General features: G+C 37.7%; 3 protein-coding genes across 4 annotated transcripts; 2 read left to right on the plus strand and 1 right to left on the minus strand.

The window, feature by feature from the left end:
• Nucleotides 1-514: 514 nt before the first annotated feature.
• LOC137717488 (pentatricopeptide repeat-containing protein At1g76280) lies at nt 515-7,714 on the plus strand. 2 transcript variants are annotated; one of them, XM_068456871.1, is made up of 14 exons: nt 515-796; nt 904-988; nt 1,134-1,191; nt 1,430-1,635; nt 2,054-2,161; nt 2,383-2,565; nt 3,229-3,750; nt 4,068-4,163; nt 4,329-4,502; nt 4,862-5,089; nt 5,877-6,020; nt 6,111-6,299; nt 6,404-6,523; nt 6,691-7,714. In XM_068456871.1, exons 1-14 carry the CDS (start codon nt 777-779, stop codon nt 7,093-7,095), a joined length of 2,538 nt encoding a protein of 845 aa, XP_068312972.1. In that variant the 5' UTR covers nt 515-776; the 3' UTR covers nt 7,096-7,714. The 2 variants fall into 2 exon arrangements, with proteins under 2 accessions (XP_068312972.1, XP_068312973.1); XM_068456872.1 differs by having other exon boundaries at nt 1,442-1,635.
• A 36-nt stretch (nt 7,715-7,750) lies between these two features.
• On the minus strand, nt 7,751-10,780 carry LOC137717489 (uncharacterized). Its single transcript, XM_068456873.1, has 7 exons — nt 10,332-10,780; nt 9,937-10,026; nt 9,726-9,806; nt 9,396-9,530; nt 8,786-9,004; nt 8,299-8,391; nt 7,751-8,216 (listed from the first exon to the last, which is right to left on the minus strand). The coding sequence occupies exons 1-7, from the start codon at nt 10,566-10,568 to the stop codon at nt 8,055-8,057; spliced, it is 1,017 nt and encodes a 338-aa protein (XP_068312974.1). The 5' UTR covers nt 10,569-10,780; the 3' UTR covers nt 7,751-8,054.
• A 1,851-nt stretch (nt 10,781-12,631) lies between these two features.
• Nucleotides 12,632-18,611, plus strand: LOC137717837 (O-fucosyltransferase 16). Its single transcript, XM_068457323.1, has 10 exons — nt 12,632-13,177; nt 13,270-13,329; nt 13,434-13,524; nt 13,740-13,816; nt 14,318-14,406; nt 14,507-14,690; nt 15,258-15,439; nt 16,769-16,871; nt 17,197-17,528; nt 17,622-18,611. Exons 1-10 carry the CDS (start codon nt 13,010-13,012, stop codon nt 18,064-18,066), a joined length of 1,731 nt encoding a protein of 576 aa, XP_068313424.1. The 5' UTR covers nt 12,632-13,009; the 3' UTR covers nt 18,067-18,611.
• Nucleotides 18,612-19,394: the final 783 nt, after the last annotated feature.

A 19,394-nucleotide genomic window follows, 5' to 3' on the forward strand; every position in this document is an offset into this window, starting at 1 on the left:
AAACATCACCACCTTCCATGTGTATGCCTTTATTGGCATTGTTACGGGTGGGATGTCCTTCCCTCTGGGTTTCCTTTAATATGTGGCTCAGATCTATTTGGTGCTTGATGGAGGCAGGTTGGAGCTCTCTTTTCCACCACTTATGGGACATCGGTTGGCTGGATCTCTGGTATTTTCCAGGGAAGGAGGTGCACGATAGTGGATTCCGGTCGATGGCGATTGTGGTGTAGGCTGCTTCGGCTTCTTTTTTTTTTTTTTTTTTTTTTCTGTTTGGGTCCAATTCTTTGTTTGGGCTCTATTTTACTTGGAGGCCTTATTTTTATTTTGTGCTGGACTTGTAATTGAGCCTCCTATTTTGTATAGTTGTTGGGTTGTTAATGAAGTCACATTTGTCCCAAAAAAAGAAAAAAAAAGAAATTGGAAAAAAGAAAACCTCCTTGAAAAATGATAAAAGAAAAGAAATAGTAATGTAAGCAGAAAGACAAAAAAAAAAAAAAAAAGCGCTGGCCTGGGCCTCTTTATCGGGTTGCTTGGATTGGGTCACACAGGTTCGCGGTTGGGACTTGGCAGTGGGAGGCACAGTGAGTCCCCGAGCCTGGAGTCGGAGAAATTTGAAGCCCTCCTCCTCCAGGGAATCCATGTCAGTCTGTAATTTTGCCGAGAAATGTCCTGTTTCCGTCAAAATGCTTAAAGCCTAAACATAATTCAGAAGAGAAAAGCTCGGCTAGGCTAGGAGGATTGAGGATCGAGGAAGCTCTATAATCTAACAGTAATCAATGATACACAGGCGACCTCTGTGAGTTCGTCGAACTTCCTCCAGTCCTCCTACATATTTAGGTATTAGGTTTATTTCATTCTGTTCTATTCTATTCTATTCATGTTTGGCTTGTTTTACTTTTACAGAGCGAGAGTGAGAGCGAGGGTTTCGTTGCGCTCAATTTCAGATTGGCTTTGTAAATCTCAAACACACTACCACCACCATCATCATGTATGTTAAGTTCCAATGTTGCAATGTTCACTCTCTTGTGGGTTTTCTCAGGAATCGAATGAAATCGAACTTTGTAATTATAGGTATCTTCTTCTTCGCTTTATTGCTTCTCTGCTTGATTACTAGAGTGTTGTTTTTTCATTAGGGACCAAGACTTGCTTCTCAAAAACTGGACTCCCCTCGCACTCTTACAACATCTAATGGTAATCTTTCCCTACTCTTCCACTCTTTAGCAACTGTCTACCTACCATCTGCTTTACGCTTTACACTCTCACTACTTATTAATCTTTTGTTAGTCTACTCTTCTCTGTTTTCTCGCTTGTGCATGTGAATTCTTGCGTGTTTTGCCTTCGTGCAATTATACCCGTGCACAAGTCCAAACGGACATAAAAGTTGTAGAGCATTAATGTGCAAGTCCTTTTTCTGAATTTCGGTGCATAGTGATTAATGCAGGTCATCAAGTTATGTGGCACGGAACAGAATCCATTACAAGGTCCGTGCAGATGCAAATTGTTGATGCACTATGCTTGGGTGAGAGGGGCAAAGCTTCAAATATGCTTTTGAATCTTAGCCACGTGAACCATTCCTTAGGAGCTGATGATTTCCTTCATATTCTTAAGTACTGTGCCAGGTCACCTGATCCATTGGTAAGCTGACAAACGTGGAATTTAAGGGTTGTGTGTCTCTTTTATTATGCTACATATTGTTGACATCAACTAGTTAGATGATTTGTTTTGCTAGCTGTTTAATCATCATTTAAGTTGTTGATGTTTGTAGCTGATTATGGTAATTTGAACAGTATCAAAGGAAAGCTTAGAAAATTATTTGTAGACAATTTTACTCCACGTATATCAGTAGGATCACATTGTCAATTTTCTTTGATATAACTTTCTGAAAATGCACTAACTGTTATAATTGTCTCATCCTGCCCCTTGGCTTGATTCAGCTATGCCATTGTGAAGGAAAGGATGGCATCTTCCAATTTTTTGACACGGCACTAGTTGCTTCCAAGTGTGTCTTTGTTTGGGTCCTAACACTAAACTCAGTCGTTTCCTTTTCGTGCAGTTTGTAATGGAGACTTGGAGAGTAATGGATGAAAAGGAGATTACCCTGAATAACTTATGCTCCTTGCTCATGATGCAAGCTCTATGTAAAGGAGGATATTTAGAGGAGGTAAGATTCATGTTATAGACTTAATCATTATTATCTAGCTACCCTAGTCAGCTGGTAATAGCAGAGCTATTTTGTTAGGATTACTGTGATATTATTACTTTACTGTAGCTATTGAACTATCAGAACTACCATTAACATGGAACCATACCCGTAGCATCATTCTTTGTCAGCTGCTTTTAATAACTTAGCACTTGTGTGTCTACCTGTTGTTCTTTGATCAGGCATTTAAGTTGATAAATTTCCTAGGAGAAAGTCAAGGCATCTATCCAGTTCTACCTATCTACAACAGTTTCTTAAGGGCTTGTGCTAAAATGCAAAGTATGATAAATGCCAATCAGTGTTTGGACTTGATGGAGCATCAAATGGCAGGGAAGAATGAAGTTACATATTCGGAGCTTCTCAAGGTGTGTAAAGAAAAACATTTTTTTTGTATTGATCTGTTCAAATATCATTCCTTTCCTCTTTTCACTCACAAAATTTTCCTCTTCACTTGAGCCGTTTTTATTTATTATTTAGGCTAAACAAAAGATTGTGTGGGCTTTATTTTTGCTTTAATCACTGTAAAATAACCTAACAAGGGAATTGGTTTGGGTGACTGATGTAGTCAGATTACTATTAATCTCCCAATTTTGGCTTCAAATTTTTTGTGTTGTAATGTTTCAATGTGCTTGTAAGGGATAAATAGGTGGAAATAGCATCCTGATTTGTCTGTGACATTCAGAAGTATCATCTTCAATTGCCATTTCTATTTTTGATGAGGATGAGGATGGTGATTTGATGCTCTCTTGAATTTTCACACTTCCAGGATTTCACTTAAGAAAAAAAAAGTTATTCTTTTACATCAATTTTCAAGGATGGATATTACAAAATTGACAGTGTTTGTACTGTCTGATAGCAAAGTTATGTTTCTGGATGACTTACTCACATGCCTAGTTATTTTCCCCTGACGATGTCTGAGGATATGACATGTTTTCCCTGTAGTTCACTTTTAGCATGCATAAGAGAACCACCTGATTTAAAGTTATTTGGATCATATCATAGTTACCCTGCATTTTCATTTCTTCTAGTTTGCAGTTTGGCAACAAAGCCTCCCTGCAGCACATGAAATTTGGGAGGACTATATCAAACACTACAGTCTGAGCATTATACCTCTACGGAAGTTTATTTGGTCCTTTACTAGGTTGGGAGATTTAAAATCTGCGTATGTGACGTTGCAACATATGGTGGCTTTAGCCACCAAGGGAAACACGAATGTTAATAGAACTTCTGAAGGAAAGTTGTTTTCTTCAAGATTGGACATTCCTATACCTTCAAATTGTGAATTAAGCTTGAGGAAACTAGATTTGGAGGAGAATGAACTTTCTGTTCCTTCCATATACTGTAAACCTTTGGATGATCATGCTGTTAGTGCAGATCAGTTGACTACTTTTGGCTTGGGAGTTGGAGAACTTGAGAATAATCAGCTAGATATGCTTGATAAACATTTAAGCAAGCCTGTTAAGAAAATTTTGAGATGGTCATTCAATGATGTGATTCATGCTTGTGCACAGTTGAGAAATGATGGTCTGGCAGAGCTGTTAATCCTACAGGTATAATAACATTTTTACTTCAGCTTTATGTGATTTCCTATTATACAATCATGTTCAAATGTCTCAAATTTTTGTTTGTATAAGCAAATCTTAAATGTATGCTCACTGAAATATGATATTCTTGTTGGGAGAACTATGTAATTATAAGATGCTGAATTTTAAATTACAGTTTTCTATGCTTTTGCTGTGATGGCTACTTTGTGGATTTCAATTGTCTAGTTTAATTACGTGGTTCTCTATCCTTCCCTTTTTTATTCTGTATATACTTGGTTCAGATATCATCTTATGACATACTAAAGAGGCCCATTTTTGTCTAGATGCAAAATTTTGGGTTGCAACCATCCAGCCATACATATGATGGCTTTGTCAGAGCTGTTGCTTCTCAGAGAGGTTTCAGTATTGGAATGGAAATTGTAAGTTATATTGGTTTGCATATGCCAATCATCTTTAAAAAAAAAAAAAAAAGCTGATCTTGCATTTGGTGGCAATTCATTTTGGTCGTTTTGGTTTTGCCTTTTAATTACAGAATTTTGCAACTTTTTATTTTTTTATTTTTTTTATTTTTTATCCTTCTGCAGTTACAAGATATGCAGCAGAGAAATCTGAAGCCATATGATTCTACTCTTGTCACCCTTTCTATAGGTAGCAGCAAAGTGCTAGAACTGAATTTAGCTGAGGCTCTGCTGGATCAAATATCTGAATGTTCATATCCACATCCTTTCAATGCTTTTTTTGCAGCATGTGATACAACGGTGAGCTGATATTGTATAAAACTGAGTTCTCATATCAGAATTCCTTCTGTGACCTTGTTAATTAACACTTTTAAAATCTTAAAATTGGATTGCAGCGCACATAGGTAGTCTATGATAACTGTGCAAGTTTTGGTTCTTCATATTTGTTTTGATAGCTAAAAAATTCGTTTGGCTCTAATAATAGAAGTTATTTAACGTGGGCACACCAAAAGAGTGTTTGTGCTAGCAGAGGGTAGCAGATGGATATCAATCTGTTTTCTTATTTTCATACTTGAAATTCTCCCGTGCCTGAAAGTTTTTTTCATGTTTTTTTCTTTTTGTTTCCAATCAATTAAAATATTGTTGCGTGAACTATGCAGGATCAACCTGAACGAGCAGTGCAGATGTTGGCTAAAATGAAACAATTAGAAGTTATGCCTAATATTAACACATACGAGCTGCTGTTTTTATTATTTGGAAACGTGAATGCCCCATATGAAGAGGGCAACATGTTGTCACAGGTGGATGCTGGTAAACGTATCAATGCTATAGAAATGGATATGGCAAGATACGGTATTCAGCACAGTTACTTATCAATGAACAACTTGGTAACTCCCCAGCCTCATGTATCTCCTTCCTTTATTTAGAGAATGAAATGGAGTATTGGTAGGTGACTAGGCGGTGTACTGCTTCCTTTGACTGACAAGGGTCACTATGAGACATGATACATAGTTTTGTATATGGAAATCTTAAGAACATCATCATCTGATAACAGGAAAATGTGGTTATAAAATGTTAATCTGATAGGTGACAAAATATTCTTCATTCTGTACATGGTTTATCAAACAATTAATTCTCTATTCAAATTGAAGGTATATGGAGCTTGATAAATGTACATTTTGTTTCCTCAAAAAGTTTTATATGTAAACTTGTGTTAATTATGGGTACTGCGATAGAACTTTATTTGTTAAATTGTTAATAATAAAAAATTGTAACAGTGCACATACACCAGTAGTTCCAATCGTTTAACAGTGCAACATTTGCATATCAAAGTCTTTGGTAAAAGCGTTAGAAGAGAAAAGACATTGCTCACAGATGGAAGATAACATATAGTTGTAAAAAATTTCGTTGTGCATGCAGGGAGTTTCATTCATGACTGCTTAGTGTTGCTTTAATATTATGCTTATATGAGATCATTTAAAACTTCTTTTCTGCCTTATTGAAGTTCATCTGCTTGGTAATACTAAAACTTGTTGAAGCTCACAAGGGCGCTACCTTTTTTTTTTTTTTTCTTCCCTTCATGGAGTCCTACTAGCTATTCAGTCCTTTTCTTTTTCTTCTTTTTTCCTTGTTTCACCTTACCTCATCTGGGGCATTCTTTATTTTATTTTCCAGTTGAAAGCCCTTGGAACAGAGGGGATGATAAGAGAGCTGATCCAGTATTTGCATGTGGCAGAAAATCTCTTTTGTCATAATAACGTTGATCTGGGAACACCCATCTATAATACAGTGTTGCATTCACTTGTTGAGGCTAAGGAAGTAGGTGCTTCCAACACTTTTGCTTTTCCTTTTGTTTGAAACTTCATGATATGTGCAACATTTGACCAGTGTTATCTACTTTATGTGCAGAGTCAAATGGCAATTAAGATATTCAAGAGTATGAAGTCATTTGGTTTCCCGGCAGATGCTGCAACGTATAATATAATGATTGATTGCTGTAGCATTCTGAAATGTTATAGATCTGCTTCTGCATTGATTTCAATGATGTTGCGAGATGGCTTTTATCCAGTAACAGTGACTTACACTGCTCTCATAAAGGTAGAAGGTTTTAATAAGGGTGTTTTTATCCTTGTTAGTGCATTCCCTCTTTTTACATATATCTAGTATGGGTTATATGATGTTGTGAGCCCATCTTGTTTCAGATTCTGTTGGAAGATGATGACATTGATGAAGCATTGAATCTTTTGGATCAAGCCAGCTCAGAAGGGAACAAACTTGATTCTTTGTTATTCAATACCATTCTCCAAAAAGCCTGTGAAGGGGTATCTCCTATGTGCCGTTTTTCTCTTTCAAATGAAGTGTCTGTAAGATCAAAAAAGCAGTGTGGTTCTTGATATAAATTATGACAGTTTGGTCAACCAAATATTATGTTGTTGCACTACTTGCTAATAGTTTATCTTTTTTTTTTCTTCCCTAAAATGAATGTTAGGAATTGATCGAGGCAGTTGAATTAGTAGTTGAATGGATGCACCAAGAAAAGATCCAGCCTGATCCAGCGACCTGCCATTTTGTTTTCTCGGCATATGTGAACTGTGGCTTTCACAGCACAGCCATGGAAGCACTGCAGGTTTTGAGTATGCGTATGATATGCAACGAAGATGGAAGCTTTCCAGAAAAGGCAGAATATGAGGATGACTTTATATTTGCTGAAGACCTGGAAGCAGAATCACGAATAGTACAGCTTTTTGAAGATTCTGAAGAGAACCTTGCTGCTGCCCTTTTGAATTTAAGATGGTGTGCGGTGCTTGGCTTCCCAATTTCTTGGTCACCTAGTGAAAGCCCATGGGCCAGAAGACTCTCATCTAACTACACTACCAGGAAAGGAGCCGCCTAATATATTGGTAGAACTCTGGCGCTAGCAAGTTTCCTTGATTTTTTTAGTTTTGGGGGGTGGGGGTGGGGTGGGGTTTGTTGGAACGAGGCCTAAGGGTTTAGGAAGGAAAGAGAGAGGACATGAGAAGCACTTTAGCAGAAAGGAGCTCCTTGAATACAAAGACACCGGTTTAGGTCCTGATGAGACCACAGTGGGGAGATTGATACGTAGTGCGACTAACCAATATTGAATAAAATGGACCAACTAGGAAGGTCTAGGAACAAACAAGCACTGATGTATTGTAGATTGTAGAAAATTAGGTGAGCCGAGTGTGGATGTTACTTAGTAATGGGCAGTTTTGGATGACGGGATGCCCTTCTAATTTTCTATCCGACAGTGTTAATTTGTAAGTTGTTGCTTGTGTAAACAAGGATAAGTGTGCCTAAATCGGTCTGCAGTTGCCTAAGCAAGATTAACGGTGCCTAATAGTAATAGCCTTGCGGAACAAGTTTGCTTTGATTCCTAGTTTCTCTCGTCCTTTTAATTGTGTCATCCTTCTACTTGTAATCAGGGATATTTGGCCGCCCTTGCAGTAGCGGTAGCAGGCTAGCCCGGTACAAATATTCGAAACAAAATCTTACTTTGGATTTTTGTATACAATAACAATTGTGTAAGCTGATATAGCGCAGTTTTTCTTCTTCTAATCATTAGTCAATCTGTTATTGGAAAAATGGTTTTCAAACAACATAAAAGACGGACCAAAATAAAAAATGAATTAGGACAAAAGTTCAGGTTTATTGCTGAAAAAATATTATTTGGAGTTTCTTGCTAAAAGTAGAAGATCCCCGGCCGCCTCCTAATTTTCATCTAATTTTTTTTCTCTCCTTCCATGCTTGCGAGTATCTCTATGGAAGATCACCACCCTCCGACATTCCCTCTCATTAACTTCCACGCCTATTTTGCAATTCTTAGCGGAGTAATTAAACGTTCTCTCCTGGAGGCAATTCTGCGAGCTTCGGTGGAGTCCCAAGTACTCGTTCCATATCAAAACGAACTTCGATATTGCGAATGCTGTATCCAACAACCATCAGCCAATACAGCAGCTTCGCAAGTTCCGGTGCAGTTGCCTCTGTCACACTTGTCTGTACCAACACATACCAGTTGTTCAACAAGGTTACTTGATGAATGCATTTATCAACTTAAGAGCAATATGATATGGCAAACCTTCATTTGGCCAGGATCAGAAACAGCCAAAAGCCGCTTGATGAATGTATTCATCGCAACCACAACATCGTCTCCAGCACTGCTTGTCAATTCCTTCAAATTTGAAGACATTTAACCAGAAGTCAGAGAGATTTATGGACCCTTATAAATAAATCTACTAATTTCAGAAGCAATAATGGATAATTTTCTTGACGAACAACTATGAGTGTTTTTCTCCTTTGTAAAAATAACACTAGTACAATCCACATTAGATAGCTACAATATGTTGTGGATGATGGCGCAGCCAACTCGTATGATCTTTTCAACAACAAATTTTACCTCGGACAATAAAAGTACCAAATTAATAATAGTAGTATGCGTCTTGAGACGTTCCAACAGAAAGGACTTACAATTTAGTCACAAACCTACCATTGCACAGCTGCCAGCCACGAACCTAAACATTTAGCCAACCAAAAGTAGTTGGGATAAGCAGAGGGGTGTTGTTTACCTTTAAATTTTGGGGTTCAAGAGACTTCAGATATTCCAACAATTCATTTTGTCCGCCCGCGGATTTCCTACCAACTTGATTATTTAGTTCCTCAATCTCTGCTTCAAGTAACTCAATGTACTTCTTAGCATCTATTCTCTCAGGGCCAGAAACATTATTCCACCTAATAACTTCACCTGACACGTTCTTCTGTGTACCAGGTGCGTAATCTGGTGCATCCTGTAACAGTCACAGGGCACTATTTAAAGGTTGTACAGCAGAACCTCTCAATAACTAAACTAGAAAGATTGAAAAAGTCATATAAACGACTATGAAAAATGTATCAGAAACATCAGAATGAGCGAATGTCACAAACTCTACATATTACTTAGGAGAAGCAGGAGTTTGCATGTTAGTGACACGGGTCAGATGATTGAACTTGCCATCACGACCTAATATCAGTTCCATCAGAAATACACAATAACAAATACATGGTAAGCCAAAGCCTTCTCAAATTCACAGTATGGTTTTTCTTCAGTAATGATAATGTAGTAAAAGGTTTCCTCAACGAGCAAAAGGATGAGTATGGTTCATAAATAGAAAGTGAAAAGAAAATGAGAAAAAATATAACCTTTGTATCTTGCACATCAGGAAGAGCAGCTGGCTGCTCTAAACCTTGCTGCAGTTCCAACCTGTACTGTGCATTCTGGAACATATATCCAGTCATCATGATACTGTACATGAGTTGTGCAAGATTTTCTGCGACCTGAGATGGAAGTTAATCAATCCCACTGAGTAAATAAATTCCTTAAATGTTACTATACTCAGATCAGAAGAAATTTGCATCAGTTTAAAGTCAGTCAGCCGCCCAAATTCCAACATAAGGAACCCATCAGATCATATGTTACTATATTCAAGCTGATATGGCGATGAAAAGAAAGAATAAAAGTTATAGACTTACGGTGGTGACTGTCACTGCAAAAAATTGTGGGGGTAATGTTCCAATCATGTTTGTCACTGTTTGGCGCATTGCATCAACAACCTACATGAACAAGCGTTAACGTGGTGTCAAGTCGGGGAGAAGGCATGGAAATTGCATTAGTAGGTCATGGTAATACACCCTCATCGACATCAAGATAGTATGCACTAATGGCAAATAAATGTAGAAATACCTGCTGGGGCGCCCTTTTTACAAACAGCTCCATAAATTCTGGCTGCACATTTTTGACATACTCCAACAGAATTTCTCTCCTGCTCTTTGGCTGTCGAGTTGAGGAAAGTAGCCAGCAAGGAGTTCAGTCAATGTTATGAGCTAGCTAGCAAAACAATCATATATGTGTTTCAACTAGATATTTGGCGAAATGAAGCATGACGCGTTGATTCAAAGCTCTAGTTTGCGGGTATTGTTGTTACCATCCGAGCAATATCATCATCATCATCCATAATCCATATCATTTGTTCCAGTAACATACAAACTCAAATACGGTAAAATTACAATATAAACGGCCAGTAAACGACAACTAGACTAGCATAACATTAACAAAGGGGAGTAAAATTGAGATAGTACCAGAGTGGTGGCGTTGGGAGGGTTGGAATCGGCAGAGCCATTGGGAGTGTCGCTCTTTGAGGAATCGTAAGCATCAAGTCTCAGTGGGCGTCTGTTTCCTCTGTTTCTCGTCTTTATTGGGAAGCTGATAGAGGAAGAACACGGCCCAGCCCGACAATGTGCAGAAGAAGAAGACGATGACGACGGCGGAGACAATTTGGGTAAGACGAAAGAGGGCTTGACCGTCAACGAATACATGGTTTCGTTAGCTGCCCCTTTCCTCCTAAAAATCCAATAGAATAAGAATTCAATTAAGTCTCGAAATCCCCTAATATCCCTATTCCTACTACTGCTACTCTAGTGTTCTTGCCATCAACAACATCAAACACGCCAGACGCAGTTGGTGAGACTAGAGACTTCAAGTTCAAACTACACCGCAGGGGATGAGGAGCCGAGGCCTTTGCACGTGTGCTTCCAACGTGCGGATAATACACTCCACGAAAAGTAATGTGCAGCTTCACTATTGGATAATATGTAAGCTGGTTATCACAGTAAAAAAGTAACTGCAATCTTAGTTCGAGTTATATACTCACTTTTTTTCCTTTGATTCAATGATATTTCTATAATATATCTCGAGAGAAATGACTCTCTTAAAAAGAGATTCTTTATGAACTCTTCACCATCTCATATTTTTATTACAATTCCACCATTAGCATAATCTTCTTAGCATTTTTCATGTCCTAAAATCAAAGATCTCAAAATCTAATTGATGTCTTAATGTTGTCATTTAGTACTACAGTATGATGATATTCCTCTTTCCTTGGAAGTGAGAGGTTTTATGTTCGAATCTCGTGAATAGCGAATTCGATACTACATTAAGCTGCCCATTATATGATTTTGCTGAACTCCTTCTTTTTTTAATGTAAAAATATCGAGAAATTAAAAAAAAAAAAAAAATTGATGTCTTAATGTTAGAGAGAGAAGGCAGAGTTTTGACCTATAGTGAAAAAAGCCCAATCTCCGTCGTGGGCTGGACCGCTCAACAATAAAATTGGAATTCTGGGGACGAAATTTGAAGGGATGGATGGGGAGAGCATATCCTCTACCTTGGTTTTGGAATGTGAATGGAAATGGGTGGAGCGCAGACGGAGAAAATGAACAAATGTTACAACCCCACTCCCACTTCCAAAGCCAAAAGGTCGACTGCCAAAACTTGAAGTGGATGGGAAGTACTTGTTTGAAACATGTCTTTATTCAAAAACCCAAATGACGCAGAGTTTGTGATGAGGGGAGTGTTAAACCCATAAAATTGGTTAACGTTAACGAACTCGCATGTTACTATAGAATCATATCGAAAAATTGTGACTTTTTAATCAAAATGTTTTCTGAGATTTGCATAACTCCTTATTTTGGTCTCTGAGATTTGAAATCAATAGAATTGGTTCCTGAATTTGTCCATCATGAATCATTTTGGTTATTCCGTGAAAAATCTTCATAAAATAAAGGTAAAAAGTATCCTTAATTTTTGTAATCATTTTGACCTATTATTTACTAGATTGAGGGTAATTTTATCATTTTGATCTTTATTTGACATAATTTTTCAAGCAAAGACTAAAATGATTGATTGTGAATAAACTCAATGACCAATTCTATTGATTTCAAATCTTAAGGATTAAAGTGAGGAGTTATGCAAATATCAGATACCATTTTGGCTAAAAAGCCAAAAGTTGTTGAGCTAGGCTGTCTTGTAGAAAATGAGAGTTTTTTCTAATGTTATTTTCGTTTTTATAATGAATTCGCATGAAAAGCTACTTTAGTTTTTCATTAAAAAAAATGAAAACTAAAAGTAGCTACTAGTTTTCATTTTTTAAAAATTGCAAACCGAAAGTAATTATCAAACAGTTCCAATTTTTTTTTAACTTTGACAAAGAATTTTTTTTCAATTCTTACAATAGGCATATCCTATATGAAAAACTCACCGCCTTTTTATCATCTTAGCATTGATTTAACAAGTATAGAAAAGGGCAAAGGCATCACTTCCTCTCTAGGCACAATGCCACATGCATCCGTCTGTTTGGCAAACCAATCAATCGACAACACTTCATTTTAAGCTAAGAAACCACCCCACACCATCGCCATCACCAACAAATTCAGAACTCAAAAGTCGGTTAAAACGGACTTGCTGCAATTTGCAAAAAAATAAAAGTTACTAATTATGAATACGGAAAAAAAAAAAAAAAAAAAAAAAAAAAAAAGGGTTACTACTAGGCGTGGAAGAAGCAAGCACGTTTGCTAACGCTACTACACCAAAAGAAAATAAAAGGGTTAGGAAAAATCAAATAATTATCTGTGCCGGTGAAGGGAGTACCTGTAAGTGTTTATTTCAAATTTGGCACGGAAGCAGAGCAGAGTGTCAGCAACAAAACCGTTTCGTATCGTCTCGTACAACACAGAGAGAGAGAGGGGGGGACAGAAGTCTACTCGTTGTGCTGGGTGCCAGGCTGCCAACCCACACATCGCACAACCTCAAGTCTCAGCCTCTGCGGGTAGTGGGAGGGCGGTGCTCGGTGGTCGATCTGTTTCATAATACATTCATCCAGATTCCAAACTAAAAACCCCACACAAACCAAAATAAAACAAGAGAGGAGTGTGATTGAGTGTGCGACTCTTTTAAAGAGAACTGCCGTGCCACTGTACCAATGCCTTTTCATTTCCAGCGCCGCCGCCTCCACTACTACCATCGCTTTGGCTTTCTCCTTCCCCTGATTTCCGCCATCTCCGGAGCACTTCTCATCCTCTTCGCACTTCTCTTGGTTCTTGCTCCTTCCCCTCTGGATGTCAATAATCAACTACGTCATTCTTCTAAGGTACTTTCTCTCCCTTTCACGAATTTCTTCTTATTCACAATTAACGATTCATTTGATTGGATTCGGATCCTAATTTCATCTTTTCCTTCTAGTTCAATGTTGCCGTGGACGACGATGCCGTTGCTGCAGGGCTTACAGTCTTCCGTGTTCCGGTTAGGGCCTTTTCTTTTTCCTTCTCAATTTTGGATTTCAACCTAATGTAATGTTAGGTTTGGTTTGGATCTTTTACGGCATCTCTTTACTTGTTCAAAATCAGAGCGGTGGAGGGAGATTGGATCGTGATCTTTGGAGCTCCAGGAATTCCAAATTCTACTATGGATGCAGCAATGCCACCAAGAAATTTCCAGGTCTGTTTCTTATTCCAATTTGCTTTCCATTTAGTATATCATGGTCTATAGGGTTTCGTAATTGATTGACCACAATTATGCATTGTAGCTACTTATTTGTGGTTTCTGTTATATGTTTGTTTTATATGGTTCGTAAAATGACACTTCCATTTGTGTTAACAATGACATCGCTGTTTTTAATATAATCCTGAATGCTATCTGGTCCATATTTGCAGATGTTGATGAAATTACGCGTCCTAATAGGTACTTGGCGATTGCAACCAGTGGAGGCTTGAATCAACAAAGAACTGGGGTAACTTACTTTTTTTTTCTTTACTTTTGTTTATCTTCTGCAGCATTATAGTCATCGTTACTGCATTGATGGTTCCAGAGGCTGTCAGAGGGGATACTTGATTCCACCCTAACTCTGAACAGTTCAACTGAAGCATAACCAGGGTATAATATAGACTAAGAGTTTTCCTGGTGTTAAATAAGATATTGATGCTTGCATGTATGCATTTCTAACCATTTTCCTTGCATTTGTGAGGGCTCTGGAGACATAGTCTTTTACTTTATTAGTTGACATCCGTGTTCTTAGTCTGAGAGTATAATTAGTGACATAGTTTGGTTGGCTTTGGTTTAGTTGATTTTTCACTGGAATTAGTTTAGTCACCCCTTATAATGGGATACGAATGTACTATTCCAGTCATCATCTTGTAACCTATCCTGTCGCATTTGTGCTCCTTGATTATAGAGTATTTGTATAGTTTTGTTGCTTTTAGTGAGGAGCTTACTCTACCTATACCTTTGGTAGATCACAGATGCCGTTGTAGCAGCTCGTATACTGAATGCTAGTCTTGTTGTTCCAAAGTTGGACCAGAAATCTTTCTGGAAGGATGCAAGGTCGGTCCTTGAATCATATCTATGCTTCCATATTTACTTGCAATCTGGATTTTGTAATCGCATGGACATGTTTCAATCAATTTTTTTTTTTTTTTTGCAGTAACTTTTCAGAGATCTTTGATGTTGATTGGTTTATGTCATTTCTGTCAAAAGATGTTAAAATCATAAAGCAGCTTCCAAGAAAGGGAGGTAAAATGTGGACACCATCCACTATGCGTGTTCCAAGGAAGTGTAGTGAAAGATGTTATCAAAATCGTGTATTACCTGTTCTTTTGAAAAGGCATGTAAGTTTTCAGTTCTCTTAAGCTTTTTAAGCTTAATTCTTATTGAATGTAGAAACTTCTTTTCCTCTGTAAGTTGCATCACTACTGCCTTCTCCTTTGCTTATTTTTGTGTTCCGCTGTTTGTTTGCCAACTGTTAATTTCGAAATACATGCTATTTCCATATTTCGTGCACTTATCTGGTGCCCAATCTTGTGGACCAATTGGTTCTTGTCTGAAAATCGAAACATTGCATAACTGATGAACCCGATGTGAAGTAAACATGGAAGGGCATAGCATACCTTGTACTTTTCTTGGTCAAACATTTTGTTTTCCATAAGGATTATATTATTGCATTTAAAATAAAAACAATATATTCAGGCTTGCAATTACATGAGCCAAGCCCCAGGCTTGGGCTCGTTTACTAAATAAGTATAAGTTTAGCTTTGAGTGTGGCTCTAGTGATTGATTTGATCCCTTAATGGATGGCACCGCTTGTTTGCATCCCTAGATACGTCTTCTTGAATTATCTTTCTACAAGTATACAAAATTTATGGAAAGGGCACTTATTAGTTTTCATTCTGCAACAGGCCGTTCAGCTCAACAAGTTTGATTACAGACTTGCAAACAGGTTGAATACAGATCTGCAAAAATTAAGATGTAGAGTCAATTACCATGCTTTAAAGTTTACTGACCCAATACAGAAAATGGCTAAAAAGTTGGTTCATCGAATGAGGATGAGAAGCAAGCATTATATTGCATTGCACCTGAGGTAATTTTATCCATCATCTTTTGTTTTTATGTTTAGAATGACCATTTAACTAGCGTTATTGCCCTGTCTTTCTTGCATATTTAGATTGAGCCATAAAATTGCAGGTCAAACCTTGTTCCATGATCATATTTCTATGTACATTAGTATACCTACTTTCCATATCTCGTTGATACATTTACAGAAGGCTTTTTAGCCAAAATGGTCCATGAGATTTGCATAACACATCACTTCCTGAGATTGTCCACCATCCATTATTTTGGTCCTTTCGTTAAAAACTCCGTTAAGTGTCTTGGAGCTCTTAGCCGGAAGTTTGGGCAATTTTCAAAGCTTCGTAACTTAATCGTTTCTTAACCAAATTCGACTCATAATATATCAAAATGAAGATAGGAAAGTGTAGAACAAGATTATACCTATTTGGAAGCCAATGGTTGCTGGAGATGGCCGGAAAATAGCCTGAAAGGTGACTGATTTGCGGAAAACTGAAATACTCTCCGAAAACTGGGTAAACTTTAAACGTTCATAATTTTTTCAGTACTCAACGAAATCGAGTGATTCAAAAATGAAAATCATACTTCTCGATGAGACGAAGAGAATATTACATTTCTCGATGGCTAATTCGACGTGGTTTGGCTGAAAAACGGCTCGAAAGTGGCTAACTTGAGACCAAAACACGATTTCGTTTTCCGGCCAAATCACGGTGATTTAGCTGTCGAGAAGGTACCATTCTTTTTGTCTCGTCGAGAAGTATGATTTTCGTTTTTGAATCACTCAATTTCGTTGAGTATTGAATAAGTTATAAACATTTAAAGGTTACCCAGTTTTCGGCGAGTTTTCCAGTTTTCTCGCGGACCAGTCACCTTTCAGGCTATTTTCCAGCCATCTCCGGCAACCATTGGGCTTCCAAATAGGTATAATTTTGTTCTACACTTTCCTATCTTCATTTTGTTATATTATGGGTCGAATTTGGTTAAGAAACGATTGAGTTACGAAGCTTTGAAAATTGCCCAAACTTTCGGCCAAGAGCTCCGGGACACTTAACAGAGTTTTTAATGGAAGGACCAAAATAATGGATGGTGGACAATCTCAGGGACCATTTCTATTGATTTTCAATCTCAGGGACCAAAGTGATGTGTTATGCAAATCTCAGGGACCATTTTGTCTAAAAAGCTTTTATAGAAACGATTACAAGTGCATGAGTAGGCTAACACAAACACCTTCACACAGTTGGGCAACTAACAGGTTGCCCCCATATTAGAAACGAGATTTTGCAAATTTTAAAGCTTACTTGTGAAGTTGTTTCTTGATGCAGTTAAATGTTTACTGTTACAGGTATGAACCTGATATGCTTGCATTCTCAGGATGTTATTATGGTGGAGGAGACAAGGAAAGGAGAGAATTGGGTGCCATACGAAAGAGGTGGAAGACTTTACATGTAAGGATTGAGATTGTCCTTTTGGATTTATGTCATCTTATTTCCCCTGAATCAGATACTGAGAGTAAATTGATTAAAACCCGACCCTTCATTTTTTATTGTAATAAATGCGCAAGTTGTGTGTGCGCTTATGTTGTAAAGAGTAAAAAATAAGCAACTGTGAGATAGGAAATTGAAAAGAAAATGTTCTGAACAATGCTAGGCCTCTGCCTGTTCCAGACTTTAGTCTAATCAAGTATGATGTGTGTATCGAGTCGATTTATATCCCATTGCTCTGTATCTTTTAGAAGGTAGTCTATAAGATGTATTTTGGATGGAGTTGCAGATTAGCAATCCTGATAAGCCTAGGAGGCATGGGAGGTGTCCACTTACTCCAGAAGAAGTCGGTCTGATGTTGAGAGCACTGGGTTATGGCAGCGATGTTCACATCTATGTGGCATCAGGGGAAGTCTATGGAGGAGAAGAAACATTGGCACCCCTTAAGGCACTATTCCCCAACTTTTATTCAAAAGAGACAATAGCAACCACGGAGGAACTGGAACCGTTTTATTCATTTTCTTCTCGTATGGCGGCACTTGACTTTATAGTTTGTGATGAGAGTGATGTATTTGTCACCAACAACAATGGCAATATGGCCAAAATACTAGCTGGACGAAGGTGTGCTGTCTTCCTTTCCCTTTTCATTTCTCTTCTTATCTTATTCTTCTTCCCCCCTGCCTGCTTAGTTTTCACATCTTTTATTTGTTGCAGGAGATATTTTGGACATAAGCCTACTGTTCGTCCAAATGCTAAAAAACTCTACCACTTGTTCCTAAGAAAAGAGAACATGACCTGGGGAGCTTTCGCTTCTAATGTTCGTACTTACCAGAGAGGCTTTATGGGTGAGCCGAATGAAGTGAGGCCAGGCAGGGGTGGTTTTCATGAGAACCCATATACCTGCATATGTGAAGATTCTCAGGCCAAAGCCAAGAGGGATGTGGGACCTAGAAAATATGGTAAGAGTAATAATATAACAAGAAAAGATGAAGAAGAATTTCATGCCCAAAACATGGAAGGCGATTCAGAATGGCCTGATACTGATGAGGATGAATATGAAAGTGGCTCCTTGGACAATGATCTGTTAAACCGAACAGGCGTGGATTATGATGCTGTCAACTCCGAGGAACCTGAATTGGAGGAGATGCTTTCAGACTAGACGGTTCTATCTTGACCCTTGCTAATAGTTGTCAACTGCATTTAACTGATTGCTATACGCAATTTCTTCATATTTCCGCCCTCAAAATTTTCAAGCTGTAGCCAAAAGTTTTGGATATGGTTCCTCCTATATCTACTGTATATAAAAGTAGGAGGATAGATAATGTGCATCCCACATATATGAACAGTGGCACGAAGCTCAATTGATAGCAGCAAACTGATTTTCGACTTGTGAAACACCAGGGATGCGATGGTATCTATAAGTGACCTGAGTGGAAGATGAATTTTCAGAGAGTAACGAGTCAGAAACAGGTATGTGGGCTGAAGCGGAGACCATGGTTGGCTTGAGCCTTGAGCCTTGAGCCTTATTCGTACCAAGGATTTTTGAGCGACTCCAAGAGTTTAGTGTTAGTTTCTTTTCAAGTCACCTGAGAAATCATACTAAGGATGGGGTTGGTGTCCAGAGTTTGGTTTGCATTCTTTTATGGATATTTTTACCAAATTGAGAAACACACGGCAGTTGTAAATAAATTTAGACTTGACCAATCTCTGTATTTCTAAAAGGTCCATTAAAAATGTCTTGTTTTGTTGTCGCACCCTAATCTTCTTGAATTATATGTTGGAAATAACTTCCGGGACTTGCTAGCATTTTCTATGTATTATTCCTTAATTCGCATGCAACTTAGAAACTACATTCAGAACCCAATTTCATGTCACTTTTGCCCCACCCTCAGCTTGTACGATTTTAGCTGGCCGGTTTTTCAAAAAAAAATTTCTGGAGGTCCATAAATTACAAGACCACTTCCAAAGGACTTAAAACTTTGCCCTTAAATTGAGTGCAAAATACCTCGCAAAACTCAAGCATTGGATTTTTACAAAAACTGTGAAAGCCACGATTTTTTTAGCGATTTGCCAATTTCCACAAACACCATTCAGAATTAATTTTCATGTTATTTTTGCCCTACCCCAAGCTTAATTTTCAAAACTTCACGGTGAGGCGAATGTGAAATTAAAAATATCGAACGATGATTTATGTACGAATTTGCAAAACCGACTAAAAATCGTACGATTTTTGTCAAAAACTGCAAATTTTTTATTTTCACAAAATATTTTCCGTGAGTATTAAGGAAAATTTTATAAGACATTTGGAAGTGGATGTACAATGTATTAAGCAACAAATGTATATTTAGTAGATTATTTAAGTCCAAAACCAAAAAGATAAATGAAAAATATAGTAGTGAGGTCCAAAACCACCCTCAAGAATATTAACGGAAAGTATTCCTTTAATTTTCAAACTTCACGATGAGACGAAGGTGAAATAAATAGTTT

This window comes from Pyrus communis, chromosome 15 (assembly GCF_963583255.1).
Source record: "Pyrus communis chromosome 15, drPyrComm1.1, whole genome shotgun sequence".
Taxonomy (NCBI): domain Eukaryota; kingdom Viridiplantae; phylum Streptophyta; class Magnoliopsida; order Rosales; family Rosaceae; genus Pyrus; species Pyrus communis.

Bases quoted from the DNA above. Each gene is read 5' to 3' on its own strand.
- LOC137717488 (XM_068456871.1), top strand. From the start codon at position 777: ATGATACACAGGCGACCTCT. The intron at 1,192-1,429 runs GTAATCTTTCCC...TTCGGTGCATAG, and splicing joins CACTCTTACAACATCTAATG to TGATTAATGCAGGTCATCAA. The intron at 5,090-5,876 runs GTAACTCCCCAG...TTTATTTTCCAG, and splicing joins ACTTATCAATGAACAACTTG to TTGAAAGCCCTTGGAACAGA.
- LOC137717489 (XM_068456873.1), bottom strand. From the start codon at position 10,568: ATGTATTCGTTGACGGTCAAGCCCTCTTTCGTCTTACCCAAATTGTCT. The intron at 9,531-9,725 runs GTAAGTCTATAA...CTTCCATCTCAG, and splicing joins TTGCAGTGACAGTCACCACC to GTCGCAGAAAATCTTGCACA. The intron at 8,217-8,298 runs GTTTGCCATATC...GTGTTGGTACAG, and splicing joins CTGATCCTGGCCAAATGAAG to ACAAGTGTGACAGAGGCAAC.
- LOC137717837 (XM_068457323.1), top strand. From the start codon at position 13,010: ATGCCTTTTCATTTCCAGCGCCGCCGCCTCCACTACTACCATCGCTTT. The intron at 15,440-16,768 runs GTAATTTTATCC...TTACTGTTACAG, and splicing joins TATATTGCATTGCACCTGAG to GTATGAACCTGATATGCTTG. The intron at 17,529-17,621 runs GTGTGCTGTCTT...TATTTGTTGCAG, and splicing joins AAAATACTAGCTGGACGAAG to GAGATATTTTGGACATAAGC.